The sequence below is a fragment of the Panthera pardus genome, unplaced genomic scaffold (assembly GCF_024362965.1).
Source record: "Panthera pardus isolate Hobbes unplaced genomic scaffold, ASM2436296v1 HiC_scaffold_18, whole genome shotgun sequence".
NCBI lineage: Eukaryota > Metazoa > Chordata > Mammalia > Carnivora > Felidae > Panthera > Panthera pardus.
The window spans coordinates 4,057,805-4,072,341 of NW_026526743.1; the positions used below are offsets into that span (position 1 = coordinate 4,057,805).

General features: G+C 55.7%; 1 protein-coding gene across 3 annotated transcripts; it reads left to right on the top strand.

The window, feature by feature from the left end:
• The first annotated feature begins 4,412 nt into the window (after positions 1-4,412).
• FCGRT (Fc gamma receptor and transporter) lies at positions 4,413-14,455 on the top strand. Of its 3 annotated transcripts, none has more exons than XM_019425663.2 (7): positions 4,413-4,541; positions 5,835-5,918; positions 6,436-6,690; positions 7,520-7,795; positions 12,766-13,035; positions 13,684-13,800; positions 14,119-14,455. In XM_019425663.2, exons 2-7 carry the CDS (start codon positions 5,849-5,851, stop codon positions 14,196-14,198), a joined length of 1,068 nt encoding a protein of 355 aa, XP_019281208.2. In that variant the 5' UTR covers positions 4,413-4,541; positions 5,835-5,848; the 3' UTR covers positions 14,199-14,455. The 3 variants fall into 3 exon arrangements, with proteins under 3 accessions (XP_019281208.2, XP_053761602.1, XP_053761603.1); XM_053905627.1 differs by having other exon boundaries at positions 6,439-6,690; XM_053905628.1 differs by lacking the exon at positions 4,413-4,541 and having other exon boundaries at positions 5,559-5,918; positions 6,439-6,690.
• Positions 14,456-14,537: the final 82 nt, after the last annotated feature.

The window sequence follows — 14,537 nt, forward strand, 5'->3', positions numbered from 1 at the left end:
GTCATGATCTCACAGTTCATGGGTTCGAGCCCTGAGTCAGGCTCTGCGCCGACAGTGTGGAGCCTGTTGGGGATTCTCTCTCTCTCCCTCTCTCTCTGCTCCTCCCCTACTTGCACACACTCTTTCTGTCTCTCAAAATAAATAAATAAACTTAAAAAAAAAACCTTAAAAATAATTCATAAAAAAGTGTGTTAAAAGATGGGGGGGGGAGATCAGAGTCAGAGAGATGTGTGGATGGACGCACAGGCACAGAGTAACAGAAAGGAGAGAAGGTGGCTGTATTGTTGGCTTTGAAACTGGAGGAAGGGACCATGAGCTGGGGAAGGCTGGCAGCTTGTAGAAGCTGGAAAAGGCCCGAAAACGGATTCTCCCTCCCAGAGCCTCAACAAAGAACCAGTCCCGTGGACCATTTTAGACGTCTGACCTCCAGAAGTGGAAGATCAAAATTTTGTGTCGTTTTAAGCCACCGAGTTTGGAGTTATTAATTACAGCGGCAGCAGGAAATAAATGCAATGAACTAGGGCCATTGAGGATGGTGACTGAAGCAGGATGCTGGGACACATGGGGGAAAGACTGCAGGGATTTTCTCAGAGCCCATAGGGCACTTTGATGGTTCTGGGGGACACAGACTAGCAGGCCCTTGGAATGTTTTAGCAGGACTCTAAAGACTTAATGGTAGAGATATGAGGCATTCTTTTTCCTTTCTTCCTTCCTTCCTTCCTTCCTTCCTTCCTTCCTTCCTTCCTTCCTCTTTATGGAGGGAGTCTTCTTTTTTTAAATGTTTATTAAAAAAATTTTTTTTAATGTTTATTTATTTTTGAGAGAGAGAGACAGAGCGTGAGTAGGGGAGGGACAGAGAGGGAGGGAGACCCAGAATCCGAAGCAGGCTCCAGGCTCCGAGCTGTCAGCACAGAGCCCGAGGCAGGGCTCGAACTCACGAACCACGAGATCATGACCTGAGCTGAAGTTGGACGCTCAAGCGACAGAGCCACCTGGGCACCCCATGAGGCATTCTAATAGAGTCCTAGAAGGACCCTGAGTAGAGGGGACACCTTGAGGCCATTTTGGTGACCCTCATGGTCCTATGAGGGAAGACTCACAGGGGACCTTTTGAGTGCTCAGGGGGAGAGTATGCAGGACACGGGGACATTTGAACAGGAACCAAGGCTTTTTTGTGACAGGACCCAGTGAATATTAGAGTAGGGCCCTGGGAAGTGTCACGGGGACAATCAATAGGACATTTAGCAGGAGCTAAAGGGCAGATGAGCAAGGTGTGGGCATTGTGGAAGTCCCCAAGGACAGGGCAGGAGAGCCCCAGGAGCATGGCGGCGGGAGCCCAAGGGCTTGTCACCAGGGCTCTAATGGCATTATTTAGGGTCCTAAACAATAGAGAATTCTAGGAGGATTTTTAAAAATTTTTTAATATTTATTTTTGAGAGAGAGTGAGCGAGGGAGGGGCAGAGACAGAGACGGGAGACATTGGATCCGGATTGGGTTTTGCACTGACACCAGGAAGCCCCATGCGGGGCTCAAACTCACGAGCCACGAGATCATGACCTGAACCAAAGTCCACTCCTCCACGGACTGAGTCACCCAGGAGCCCCTCTAGAGGGATGTTTTATTTATTTATTTATTTATTTATTTATTTATTTATTTATTTATATTATTATTATTTTTAATGTTTATTTACTTTTGAGACAGAGAGAGACAGAGCATGAACGGGGGAGGGTCAGAGAGAGAGGGAGACACAGAATCTGAAGCAGACTCCGGGCTCTGAGCTGTCAGCACAGAGCCCGACGCGGGGCTCGAACTCACGGACCGTGAGATCATGACCTGAGCTGGAGTCGGACGCTCAACTGACCGAGCCACCCAGGCGCCCCTCTAGAGGGATGTTTTAACCATTAAAGTAGGACCCAGGGACTTAAAAGGGAGACACACAGCCATGTAACAGGACCCCAGGGCCCCTTCTGAGTGGCATCTCGGGTCCCTCGAGGGCGGTTCCCTCCCCAGGTTGGGGAGTCACCACCTAGTTGGGGTGGGGGAGGGGTGGGGGAAGGACTTGACAGAAGTCCCTGGGAAACGCGGGACGTTTCTTGCTGGTGGGTCTATCTATCATCTTTCTACATTTCTGTATCTCTCAGTCTTTCTGGGGAGGTTCTGGATAGGACAGGGCCTGGTGAGAGATAATAACAGAGAGAATCCAGGAGTGGATGTGGGGGAGCCCTGCTCAGCCTTACAACAGAAACGGAAGGACTTAGAACAGGCTCGGCAGCAGAGAGAAGGGGCCGGGGGCGGACAGCACTTTGTGGCGTTCATGGAGTGGATCACAGCAAGGTGAGGGCTCAGGACTGGTTTAGCTGGATCCCTGGGGTGGGGGGTGGGGTGGTGGTGGCCGACTCTGAGAGAGATTAGCCAGAGGCTGTTGAAGACGTTGTTGCTGGGCCTCAGGATTTTATCAGGGGACCCAGGGAGCATGGGGGTGGGGAGCTGAGATATCAGAAACCCCAGGGGCAAAGTAGGGGCCTCTGGCAATGGTCCGGCAGGACGCCAGGGACACGGCATTAAAGCGAGTTATTGTAGCAGGGCTGTGTGGTTCCAGTGGCGGTGTGGCAGGGTGCTGGGCACGGCCATGGGACGTCGAGACCATCTTAATGGCCCAGTAGGCCTCAGAGTAAGACTACAGGGACATCACGTTAGGGCTCAGGGAGCCTTTACATGAGTTCCAGCGTGTGTTAAAGTAGGGCACCAGCAGGACCCCAGGCCGAAGGTTTTCAAGCCCCAAGGAAATGTGAAGCAGGTCCTGGGGGGCACTGTCCCAAGACATTGGCCATTTTATATCAGGGTCCAAGGAACATCACATGATGGTCCTGAGGCCTTTATTTTATTATTTAATTTGCTTATTTTTGGTCCCAAGGCCTTTATTCTGTGTGTGTGTGTGTGTGTGTGTGTGTGTGTGTGTAAGCTTGAGAGAGAGCAAGTGAGAGCACACAGGGGGGTGGGGGAGGGGCAGAGAAAGAGAGAGGGAGAGAGAGAATCCCAAGCAGGCCCCGCGCTGTCAGCACAGAGCCCGTCATGGGGCTCAAACTCACCAACCATGACATCATGACCTGAGCCGAAATCAAGAGTCGGACACTGAACAGACTGAGCCATCCTGGTGCCCCATGGTCCCAAGGCCTTTAAAATGAGAGCCCTGGGAACTGCTGGAATGTTCCCCTGGATACACAGCCAGGTCCCTAGGGACACAGAGGGGCTAGCTGGGCATGGCGGGTTTTTCAGGGTATTTTAGGAAAGAACCAAGGGTGCTATAATAGGATTCTCTGAGACCTGCCTGCAACCAGGATCCTTCAGTAGCATCATAGGAAGCCCCTCAGGGTGGATTTTAGTGGATTTTCTAGCAGGACCAGGGAGAGAAAGGAAAACGGACACAGTTTCCTCGCGAAGTTGAACACAGATGTACCGTGTGTACGGGTTAACTTCGTGTGTCCACTTGGCTGGGCCCCAGGCCCCAGATGTTGGGTCAGACATTACTCTGGATGTTTCCGTGAGGGTGTTTTGGGGTGACATTTACACTGAAATCAGTGGGCTTTGAGTAGGGCGGAGTTGCCTCCAGAATGCGGGTGGGTTACATCCAATCAGCTGGAAAACTGACCCCCGCCCCTCGCAAGCCAGAGGGATCTCTGCCAGCTGACTGTCTTTGGATTCCATCTGCAAGATCGGCTCTCCAGCCTGCTGCTTTGGGACTTGAACTGCAGCTCTTTCCAGAGTCCCCAGCCTGCCAGCCACCCCTCTCAAATTTTAGACTTGCTAAGCCAGCACAATCACATGAGCCAATTCCTTAAAATAAGCCTCTCTCTATGTATGCATATACACATACCGAGGCTGCACAACATTCCAGTACAGCGGAGGACATTCCAGTATAATTGTAGCGGCAGTGTGGGCTGGGGTAGGGGACTGGAGGGGGCCTCTCAGCACCACAGCGATGTATATTGGGACTGTGTTATTGAGGCCCCATCAGAAGATACTAAAGAAGCGGAGGGCCACTTTAAGGGGACACATCGGGGACGGGTTCCAAGGAGGAAATATAGAAGTGTTTAGAGAACTTTCACTGTAGCAAGAGCTAGTCAGGTGGGGGGTGGGGGGGGGGAGGGGAGCGGCGGTGTTGTACAAGGAGGTAAGAAGGGGAAGAAGGGGACCCACTGAAACCTCCAGAGTTTGGAGCAACTCTGACAGTGTTGCTCGTCAACTTTGTCATGAATCTGCTGGGTGGCTGACACCTCAAAATAAGAAGACAGGGAGAGACAGAGAAAGGGACCCCAGAGGGGCGGGGGGTGGGGGGGAACAACAAAAAAGTTTCAAGAGAGAGGCAGAGAGAAATACTCAGAGGCTGGGCCCAGGGCCTGGGGTGTGCCCGGCAGCTGAGGGGCGGGGTTGGATATTCCTGAAGTCAGGGAGCAGTCTCCGGACAGGATGTGAGAGAGGAACTGGGGTCTCCAGTCACGGGAGCCAGCTAAGGCTGCAGGCGGGAAGGGAACTTCGTTGCCGTGAGCAGGGCTGGGGCCCAGGCCCAGGGGAGGACCGGCGGGGGTCGGGACTGCCGGGTCTGAGGGCGGAGCGGTCTGGGGCCCTGGACTCCCGGGTCCGAGAGAGGAGGGGCTGGAGCGGGGATTCCTAAGTCTGAGGGAGGAGGGGGCCTTAGGGCAGGGGCTCCCGGGTCTGAGGAAGGAGGGGTCGGGGCCCTGGATTCCCGGTCCGAGGGAGGAAGGGCTGGGGGCCGGGACTCCTGGTTCTGGGGAAGGAAGGGCTGGGACCCCTGGGTCTCAGGAGGGGGCTGGGGGTGAGGACTCCAGGGTCTGAGGGAGGAGGGGCTGGGGACCCTGGACTCCCCGGTCCGAGGGAGGAAGGCCTGGGGGCCGGGACTCCTGGTTCTGGGGAAGGAAGGGCTGGGACCCCTGGGTCTCAGGAGGGGGCTGGGGGTGAGGACTCCAGGGTCTGAGGGAGGAGGGGCTGGGGACCCTGGACTCCCGGGTCCGAGGGAGGAAGGCCTGGGGGCCGGGACTCCTGGTTCTGGGGAAGGAAGGGCTGGGACGCGGACCCCTGGGTCTCAGAAAGGAAGGGGCTGGGGGTAAGGACGCCCGGGTCTGAGGAGGAGGGGCTGGGGTTGGACTCCCGGGTCTGAGGGAGGAGGGGGCTGGTGGCCTGGACTCCCGGGTCTGAGGGAGGAGGGGGTGGGGGCCCGGACTCCCGGGTCTGAGGGAGGAGGGGTTGGGGGTCAGGACTCCCGGGTCTGAGGGAGGAGGGACTGGGGGCCCGGACTGTCGGGTCTGAGGGAGGAGGGGCTGGGGGCCCGGACTGTCGGGTCTGAGGGAGGAGGGGCTGGGGGCCCGGACTCTCGGGTCTGAGGGAGGAGGGGCTGGGGGCCCGGACTGTCGGTTCTGAGGGAGGAGGGGCTGGGGGCCCGGACTGTCGGGTCTGAGGGAGGAGGTGGCTGGGGTTTGGACTCCCGGGTCTGAGGGAGGAGGGGCCGGGGGCCGGGATTCCCGAGTCTGAGGAGGAGGGGCTGGGGTTTGGACTCCAGGCTCTGGGGGAGGAGGAAGAGGCGGGGCCGAGCTCTGAGACAGGACTCTCAGCCTATCCAGGCTCTGTAATTAATTAACCCAAACGGATCAAATTAAGGGTGAAAGTTCACCGAGGAGGAGGGCGCGGTGGCCAGGCTCGGTCGCGGAGCCCCGGGGCCCACAGGCGCGGGCGCGCGTGGTGGCCGAGCCCCTCGGGAGCTGGGGGAGGAAGGGGCGGGGCGGGGGTCCGGAGCAGTCACGCGCCCCCTCCCGCCCCAGGTCTCCCGCTCAGGATGGGGGTCCCCCGGCCTCAGCCCTGGGGGCTCGGGTTCCTGCTCTTCCTCCTGCCGACACTGCGCGCAGGTGAGGGGCCGCGGCTGCCGGGTCGGAGGGAAGGGGGCGAAGGAAGAGCAGTCTGAGGTTTTCCCCCGGGCGGGACACGACCCCCCTCGCCACTTGTCACCGTATCACTTTTTTTCCTCCCTCGGTCGCTGTGTTTGAGAACCACCTGTTCGCTTCGCTCTGACTGTGCCCCCCCCCCCCCCCCCCCGCCGGGACCGGGGCCCTCCCTCTGGGTCTGCTCCCCGCCCCGGTCTGTCCCCCTCCCCCAGTCTATCCTCCTCTTTCTGAGGCTGTCCTCCACGTTCTGGATCTGTCCTCCACTCTGAGTTTGTCCCCCAGCAAGTCTGTCTCCCTCTCTCCGAATCTGTCTTCACCACCGCCCCCCTCTTCTGGGTCCGGCCCTCCCCGCCTCTGTCTCCCCGCTCTCTGGTCTGTCTCTCCTCTCTGGGGTTGAGTCTGTTTTCTTTCAGGGTATCCGTCCTGCCCCCAGTCTAGGTCCATCCCCCCCAACGCTCTCTTCACCTCTGTCTCTCTCCAGCAGAGAGCCATCTCTCCCTCCTGTACCACCTCACCGCTGTGTCCTCTCCTGCCCCCGGGACTCCTGCCTTCTGGGTATCAGGCTGGCTGGGACCCCAGCAATACCTGAGCTACAATAACCTGCGGGCCCAGGCCGAGCCGTGTGGGGCTTGGGTCTGGGAAAACCAGGTGTCCTGGTATTGGGAGAAGGAGACAACGGACCTGAGAAACAAGCAGGAACTCTTTCTTGAAGCTCTCAAAGCCTTGGGAGAAGGAGGTAAGACCAGGATCCCCGAGTCTGAGGGCGGAGGGGGCCCGGAGCCAGGACTCCTGGGTCTGTGGGAGGAGGGGCTGGGGGCCTGGACTCCTGGGTCTGAGGGAGGAGGGCGCTGGGGGCCTGGACTCCTGGGTCTGAGGGAGGAGGGCGCTGGGGCCCCGGACTCCCGGGTCTGAGGGAGGAGGGCGCTGGGGGCCTGGACTCCTGGGTCTGAGGGAGGAGGGCGCTGGGGGCCCAGACTCCCGGGTCTGAGGGAGGAGGGCGCTGGGGCCCCAGACTCCCGGGTCTGAGGGAGGAGGGCGCTGGGGGCCAGGACTCCCCAGTCTGAGGGAGGAGGGGCTGGGGGTCTGGACTCGGGTCTGAGGGAGGAGGGGGCTGGTGGCTTAGACTCCCGGGTCGAAGGGAGGAGGGGCTGGGGGCCAGGACTCCCCAGTCTGAGGGAGGAGGGGCTGGGGGTCTGGACTCGGGTCTGAGGGAGGAGGGGGCTGGTGGCTTAGACTCCCAGGTCTGAGGAGGAGGGGCTGGGGGCCTGGACTCTTGGGTCTGAGGGAGGAGGGGCTGGGGGCCTGGACTCCTGGGTCTGAGGGAGGAGGGCGCTGGGGGCCAGGACTCCCCAGTCTGAGGGAGGAGGGGCTGGGGGCCAGCACTCCCCAGTCTGAGGGAGGAGGGGCTGGGGGCCTGGACTCCCCAGTCTGAGGGAGGAGGGGCTGGGGGTCTGGACTCGGGTCTGAGGGAGGAGGGGGCTGGTGGCTTAGACTCCCGGGTCTGAGGGAGGAGGGGCTGGGGCCCCTGCTCCTGGGTCCTACTTACCTGTATTTGGGCACCCCAGGTCCCTACACCCTGCAGGGCCTGCTGGGCTGTGAGTTGGGCCCTGACAATGCCTCGGTGCCCGTGGCCAAGTTTGCTCTGAATGGCGAGGATTTCATGGATTTTGACCCCAAGCTGGGCACCTGGAGTGGGGAATGGCCCGAGACTGAGACCATCAGTAAGAGGTGGATGCAGGAGGCGGGTGCGGTCAGCAAGGAGAGGACCTTCCTGCTCAACTCCTGCCCCCAGCGGCTGCTGGGGCATCTGGAGAGAGGCCGCGGAAACCTGGAGTGGAAGGGTGAGCACCCTCCAGGGGCGCCTCTGACCCCCACGGAGCTCTCCATCCCCACGCCCTCACCTCGGGCCTCCCCTTCCTCCCCCGGCCCCTTCCCTGGCCTCCTAGCCTCCGGTCGCCCCATTGCAGCTCCTCCCCTACATGGCACACTCCTTCCCCACTCCTGTCCCACTCCGCTGGCCCTCAGAGACCTCTGGCCACAGCTCAGGCTCTTCGGCCAGGCCTCCTCCGTCCTCCTTGGCTTCACGTTTCTCCATCTGGTCCACCTCTGCCATTGCCCTTTGGGTCCCTCTGGTGTCACAGCCGGCGAGATTTTCCTGTGGCCCAGGAGCCTTTTCACTTGCTTCCTTTGGACTCGAACGATGCCTCGTGTGACCCCCGTTAGGGCACAGACACACTCTGAGCTGTACTTCTGCGCATGTCTGGGGAATCCTCAAGGGCGGGAATTCGAGCTCTTTTGTCGTCAGTGTCCCCATATTGCAATCCCAGCTTCCATCCTGGCCCTCCGTGTACACCGTCTCCTGAGCAGTCAGAGGAATGTCTTTTTCTTTTTCTTTTTTTTAAGTTTGTTTATTTATTTATTGACAGAGAGAGAGAGAGAAAGAGAACATGCAGGGGAGGGGCAGAGAGAGAGGGAGACAGAGAATCCCAAGCAGGCTCCACGCAGTCAGTGCAGAGCCCAACTTGGGGCTCGATCTCACAAACCGTGAGATCTTGACCTGAGCCGAAATCAAGAGTCAGTTGCTTAACTGACGGAGGCATGATGTTTTAAAACATAAACAAGGGGCGCCTGGGTGGCTCAGTCGGTTAAGCGGCCGACTTCAGCTCAGGTCATGATCTCACGGCCCGTGAGTTCGAGCCCCGCGTCGGGCTCTGTGCCGACGGCTCAGAACCTGGAGCCTGTTTCAGGTTCTGTGTCTCCCTCTCTCTCTGACCCTCCCCTGTTCATGCTCTGTCTGTCTCTGTCTCAAAAATAAATAAATGTTAAAAAAATTTTTTTTTTAAAACATAAACGAGCTCCTAGCCCACCATTGCTTAAAAATGTCCATTAGCGTTTCTCTCGTCTTACGTGAAAATCCTACCTCTACTCCACGGCCTACAGTCTCTGCAGGTAGCTGGGTCCGGCTGCTTTCCACCATTGCAATTTCGCAACACCCAACCGTGGCGGCCTTCTCTCCCCCTCCTCCAAATGTCAGGTTCTTTTCCTCCTCAGGCCCTTTGCACCTGCTGTGCCCTCTGCTTGCACTTCTCCTCCTTGGGATCCTGCCATGACTGGGTCCTTCTCATGCTTTCGGTTTGATTTTGGACTTCAGCTCCTTCAGCAGGGCCCTATCACCCTGGTTAAAGTGTGTCCCCCTACCACCCCCATTACTGTCCCCCCATGCCATTGTTTTGTCCATTCAATCACTATAGTGTTCAACACTTCACTATAGTGCTTTTTTTCTTTTTTATTGGGGTGTAGCTTACGTACCTCAAGTACATGGCTCGATTAAGCTTTATGGACGCCCATGTACCTGCGAACCAAGATCTAGAACATTCCCAGCACCTCAGAAGCACCCCAGCACTTCTTTGTGCCCTCTCCCATTCCATACCTCCCAAGGGTAACAATGGACCTGATTTTTATCACCATAGCATTGCCTGATTTTGAACTGATTTGAACTGTGAGCATGTGCTCGTTTGTGTCTGGCTTTTTTCACTCAAGTGTGTGTGTCATGAGACTCCTCGCTGTTGCTGGGTATCAGTAGCTGATGGCTTTTTATTGCTGAGTAGTATTTCACTGTGTGGTTCATACCACAGTTCATCGATGAATGGTTTCTTTTCAGTTTGGGGCTGTTGATGAATGAAGCTGTAATGAGCATTCTTGTACATGTCTTTCTGAATGTTTTTAAGTTTACTTATTTATTTTGAGAGCGACAGAGACAGTGTGAGCAGGGGAGGGGCAAGAGTGAGGGAGAGAGAGAGCATCCCAAGCAGGCTCCATATTGTGAATGTGGAGCCCAGTGAGGGACTTGAACTCAAGAACCTCAAGATCATGACCTGAGCTGAAGTCAGATGCTTAACTGACTGAGCCACCCAGATGCGCCTTTAATTTTTTTTTTTTTCTTTATTTGGGGGGGGGGGGGCAAAGGGAGAGAGAGAGAATCCCAAGCAGGTTCTACGCTCACTGTGGTGCCCAATGCTGGGCTCCATGCCACGACCCTGGGATCATGACCTGAGCCACAATCAAGAGTCAGATGCTCAACCGATTGAGCTACCCAGGCGTCCCTCTTTTTTTATTATTATTATTATTTTTTAAAATATATATATATTTTTTAACGTTTATTTATTTTTGAGACACAGAGAGACAGAGCGTGAACAGGGGAGGGGCAGAGAGAGAGGGAGACACAGAATCCGAAACAGGCTCCAGGCTCTGAGCTGTCAGCACAGAGCCTGACTCGGGGCTCGAACTCACGGACCGTGAGATCATGACCCCAGCCGAAGTCGGCCGCTTAACCGACCGAGCCACCCAGGCGCCCCCAGGCGTCCCTCTTATATATGTATTTTGATACGAAAGTGTAGTTACATTTCTTTTGACTGAATACCCATGCACGGAATGGTTGCATCATAGTGTAGGCATCGGATTAGCTTAATAGGTAGTGCTAAACATTTTCTCAAGGAGGTTGAACCAATTTTATAATCCCACCAGCCATGTATGAGAATTCCAGGAGCTTCAGAGACTTGCCAGAATTTGCTATTGTCTGTCTTCAATTGTAACCATTCTGGCGGGTGTGTGGCAGAATCTTATTGTGGTGTGTTTTTCATGTTTCTCAGGGTAAATGAGAATCTTACACATGATTTGGCAAAATCAGATAAATCAGATTTGGGGTGCTTCAGTCGGTGGAGCATCCCAACTCTTCATTTCAGCTCAGGTTTTTGATCTCAGGGTCATGAGTTCAAGCCCTGTGTTGGGCTCCTCACTGGGTATGAAGTGTACTAAAAAAATATATATCTATATCTGTATCTCTATATATCAGATAAATATCTATAAATCAGATAAATGAGGTGGTGACTGTGATGTTGAGTATACTTTTGCACATTACTGGCCAGTCAGGTGTCTGCTCTTTGGGCGGGGCTGTTTGAGTGTTTTGCCCATTTTTAAGTTGGAATTTTTATCTTTTTTTCTTATTAGAGTACTTAATATATTCTGGGTATGAGTCCTTTGGATTTGTCAGATGGTCTGTTGGAAACAGAGTGTCTTCCGGTGTCCGGCTTGTCTTTTCATTCTCTCTCTTTTTTTTTGTAATGTTTATTTATTATTTTTGAGACAGAGAGAGACAGAGCACTGAGCGGGGGAGGGGCAGAGAGAGAGGGAGACACAGAATCCGAAGCAGGCTCCAGGCTCCGAGCGGTCAGCACAGAGCCCGACGCGGGGCTCAAACTCACGAACCGTGAGATCATGACCTGAGCTGAAGTCAGATGCTCAACCAACTGAGCCACCCAGGCGCCCCAGTCTTTTCACTCTCTTGATGAAACCTTTTGATGAACAGAATTTCTTCATTTTTATGAAGGTCAACTCATCCATCTTTTATCTATAGCTCTTGTGTGTGTTCTCTTTAGGAAGTCTTTCTTTTCCCAAAGTTATGAAGGTATTCTATGTCTTCTGGAGGCTTGGTTGATAAGTAATTTTCATATATAGCTGTATGATACATCTTGAGTTGATTGCAGGTAATGGTGTGAGGCAAGGGATCAAGTTTCATTTGTCCCTCATGGATCTCCAGTTGACCCAGCATAATTTGTTGCAAGACCACCACCATCCTGTCCCCCCGCCCCCCCACCTCCCCGAACTGCAGTAGAGCCTTTTTCCTAAATTAGATGTGGATCTAGGGTGTCTGGGTGGCTCAGTCAGTCAAGTGTCCAGCTCTTGATTTAAGCTCAGGTCATGATCTCACAGTTGGTGGGACGGAGCCCATGTCAGGCTCTGCCCTGACAGCATGGAGCCTGCTTGGGATTCTCTCTCTCTCTCTCTCTCTCTCTCTCTCTCTCTGCCCCTCCCCTGCTTGCACACCTGCTCTCTCTCTCTCCAAATAAATAAATACTCTTAAAAAAAAATTAGATGTAGATCTGCTTCTTGGTTGTTTTGAAGAATCCACCAATGATGTCATGTGGACCTGGAAATTTATTTGTTGAAAAGTTTAAATTATGGATTAAAATTGTGAAATCATTATAGGACTACTTAATTTTTTAATTTCTTCTCGTGTCAGTTTTGGAAGGTTGTATTTCCTACGAATTTGTCCAGTTCATTTATTGTATTAACAACTTAAAAAAAATTTTTTTTTAAGTTTATTTATTTATTTGGAGAGAGAGCACGCAGGGGAGGGGCAGAGAGAGAGGGAGACACAAGCCAAAGCAGGCTCCAGGCTCCAAGCTGTCAGCACAGATCCCCATGCGGGGCTCGAACTCACGAACCGTGAGATCACGACCTGAGCCGAAGTCGGACACTCAACCAACTGAGCCACCCAGGCGCCCCCCTCTCCCTCTCTTTTAATGACGTTAGGATCTGCCTTCTTTTCGCTCATCACAACACTTTCACAGCCTATTGCCTGTTCGTTTATTTGCACACACGTATTTGCCTCTCTCCCCTCCTTTAGAACGTGAGTTCCGTGAAGACCAGGGCTTTTGTCTATCTCGTTCACTGCTGTGTCCGCAGTGCCTAGAAGAGCGTCTGGCACATGACTGATGTCCTGTCGTGTACGCGTCTAGTGTAGGAAGGCATGGACGAGAGGTGGATACCTTCACTGTGGATAGCTTGGTCCCCCCCCAGGAAGATCCCTTTACCTATATTCTGCAGGCTCAGGGCAGGGCACCTGGTGGGACGTGCTGGGCGTCCTGGAAGGAATGGAGGCCCGGGTATGTCCCTGTCCAGCCCCTCGCCAGCTCTGGCCCTAGGGGCTCCCGGGCTCGAGGCTTAGGTCCGTCTGCCTGTTCGTCTGCAGAGCCACCCTCCATGCGCCTGAAGGCCCGCGCCGGCAGCCCCGGCTTTTCTGTGCTCACCTGCAGCGCCTTCTCCTTCTACCCCCCGGAGCTCCAACTGCGGTTCCTCCGCAACGGGCTGGCAGCCGGCTCCGGCGAGGGTGACTTCGGCCCCAACGGCGACGGCTCCTTCCACGCCTGGTCTTCACTGACAGTCAAAAGCGGCGACGAGCACCACTACCGCTGCCTGGTGCAGCACGCGGGGCTGCCGCAGCCCCTCACTGTGGAGCTGGGTGAGCTGTCCTGCCCCGCGATGACGCTGCCGCCCCGCGTCCTCGAGTCTGACTGCCTTGTGCCCCGCTGCTGCCAGTTCCTCCAAAGCCTGGCGGCCTTCTGTCCTGTCTTGCTTGCCCTCCCCGAGCCTGTCGGCCTGCCGGCCTGCTGCTGCTGCTGCTGCTGGGTGGAACTCACGAGTCCTGCCCCTCATTAACCAGTGTGGACAGGCCTCCGGAAGCCGAACCACCCTCCCTCCTGCTGCTGCTAGGCTGGTCATTTGCTGTCTGCTGCTGCCGGTCGTCACTGAGGCTGACCATTTATGGCTCAGCGACTGCCAGTCCTCTACGAACCTGACCTTCTACTGCCCTGTGCTTGTTTTGCCTCTCTGACACACGCCCTGCCGCTACAGGTCCCCTTGGCCAGGGTGCCGGAGACCCCTCTCGCTACGGCCGGTTCTTGTAGGCAACACGGGGGGCGCTCTGCACAGACCTAGGACATCAGCTGGCCGGCTTTCCCTCCGCCCACACCCCACACCCGTTCCCCCAGGACTTGATGCTGGGATCTCTGAGGTTGGGGAGGGGGCACTGAGACCGCCCAGTCCCCCTGGCCTGATGCAGATGGGCTGGAGGGCCCCTTCAGCATCTCACATCATTCTCTGGCTGCAGAATCACCAGCCAAATCCTCGATGCCAGTGGTTGGAATCGTCATTGGGCTCTTACTGCTCACGGCGGCGGCTGCAGGCGGAGCTCTGCTATGGAGGAGGATGAGAAAGGGGCTGCCAGGTGTGGAGCAGGAAGAGGGAAGAGCCTCAGAGACAGGGACAGAAACCCCAGAAGAGAGGGTGACGCAGTCCTGGGCGGGGGGCGGGGGGTTGGGGTGGGTGGGGTGGGAACAGATGTAGACAGAAAGGAACAGAGACTCAGAGAGGTGGGGACTGGAGGGAGGAAACGGAGACTCAGAGCGGGACAGAAACCTGTGGAATAAGACAGAGGCTGGGAAAGACAGACAGACGGACACATACACACACGTGGGGGAGGGGCAGTCAGGAGCCCAGAGGATTTCCGAGCTTCTGATGACCTCCCCTCTTCCTCTTTCCTCAGCCCCTTGGATCTCTCTCCGTGGGGACGATGTAGGGGCCCTCCTGCCCACTCCTGGCCTGCCCAAGGATGCTGACTCTTAGGATATAAATGCATTCTCAGCAGCTGCCTGATCACCCCCCACCCCCCCCCCCCCCCATCCTGGCTACTACCAGCTAATGTAGTCAGGCCCCTTTTATGCTGTGAGACCTCCTGGAATCCTGGTATTTCTGAGCCTCCAGAAAGAGTCCTGGGCCCGATGACCTTCTGGATTTCTCCTCCTGTGGTCTGCCTCAGTTTCCCCTCCTGATGATTATGACTCTTTTCCACCTCCACATATAAACGCGAGTTTGGGCCCAAATCATTGTGTTCTTATCATTTCAACTTTTTAGGCCAGGGGTAGTAAGACAATGAGTGGGGGGAATAAACAGTGTTGGCCCTGA

What these genes read in the sequence shown, in the direction of transcription:
- FCGRT (XM_019425663.2), top strand. Translation starts at nt 5,849, where the DNA reads ATGGGGGTCCCCCGGCCTCAGCCCTGGGGGCTCGGGTTCCTGCTCTTC. An exon ending in CCTGCCGACACTGCGCGCAG is followed by an intron (nt 5,919 to 6,435) that starts GTGAGGGGCCGC and finishes GTCTCTCTCCAG; the next exon opens with CAGAGAGCCATCTCTCCCTC. An exon ending in GATGAGAAAGGGGCTGCCAG is followed by an intron (nt 13,801 to 14,118) that starts GTGTGGAGCAGG and finishes CTCTTTCCTCAG; the next exon opens with CCCCTTGGATCTCTCTCCGT.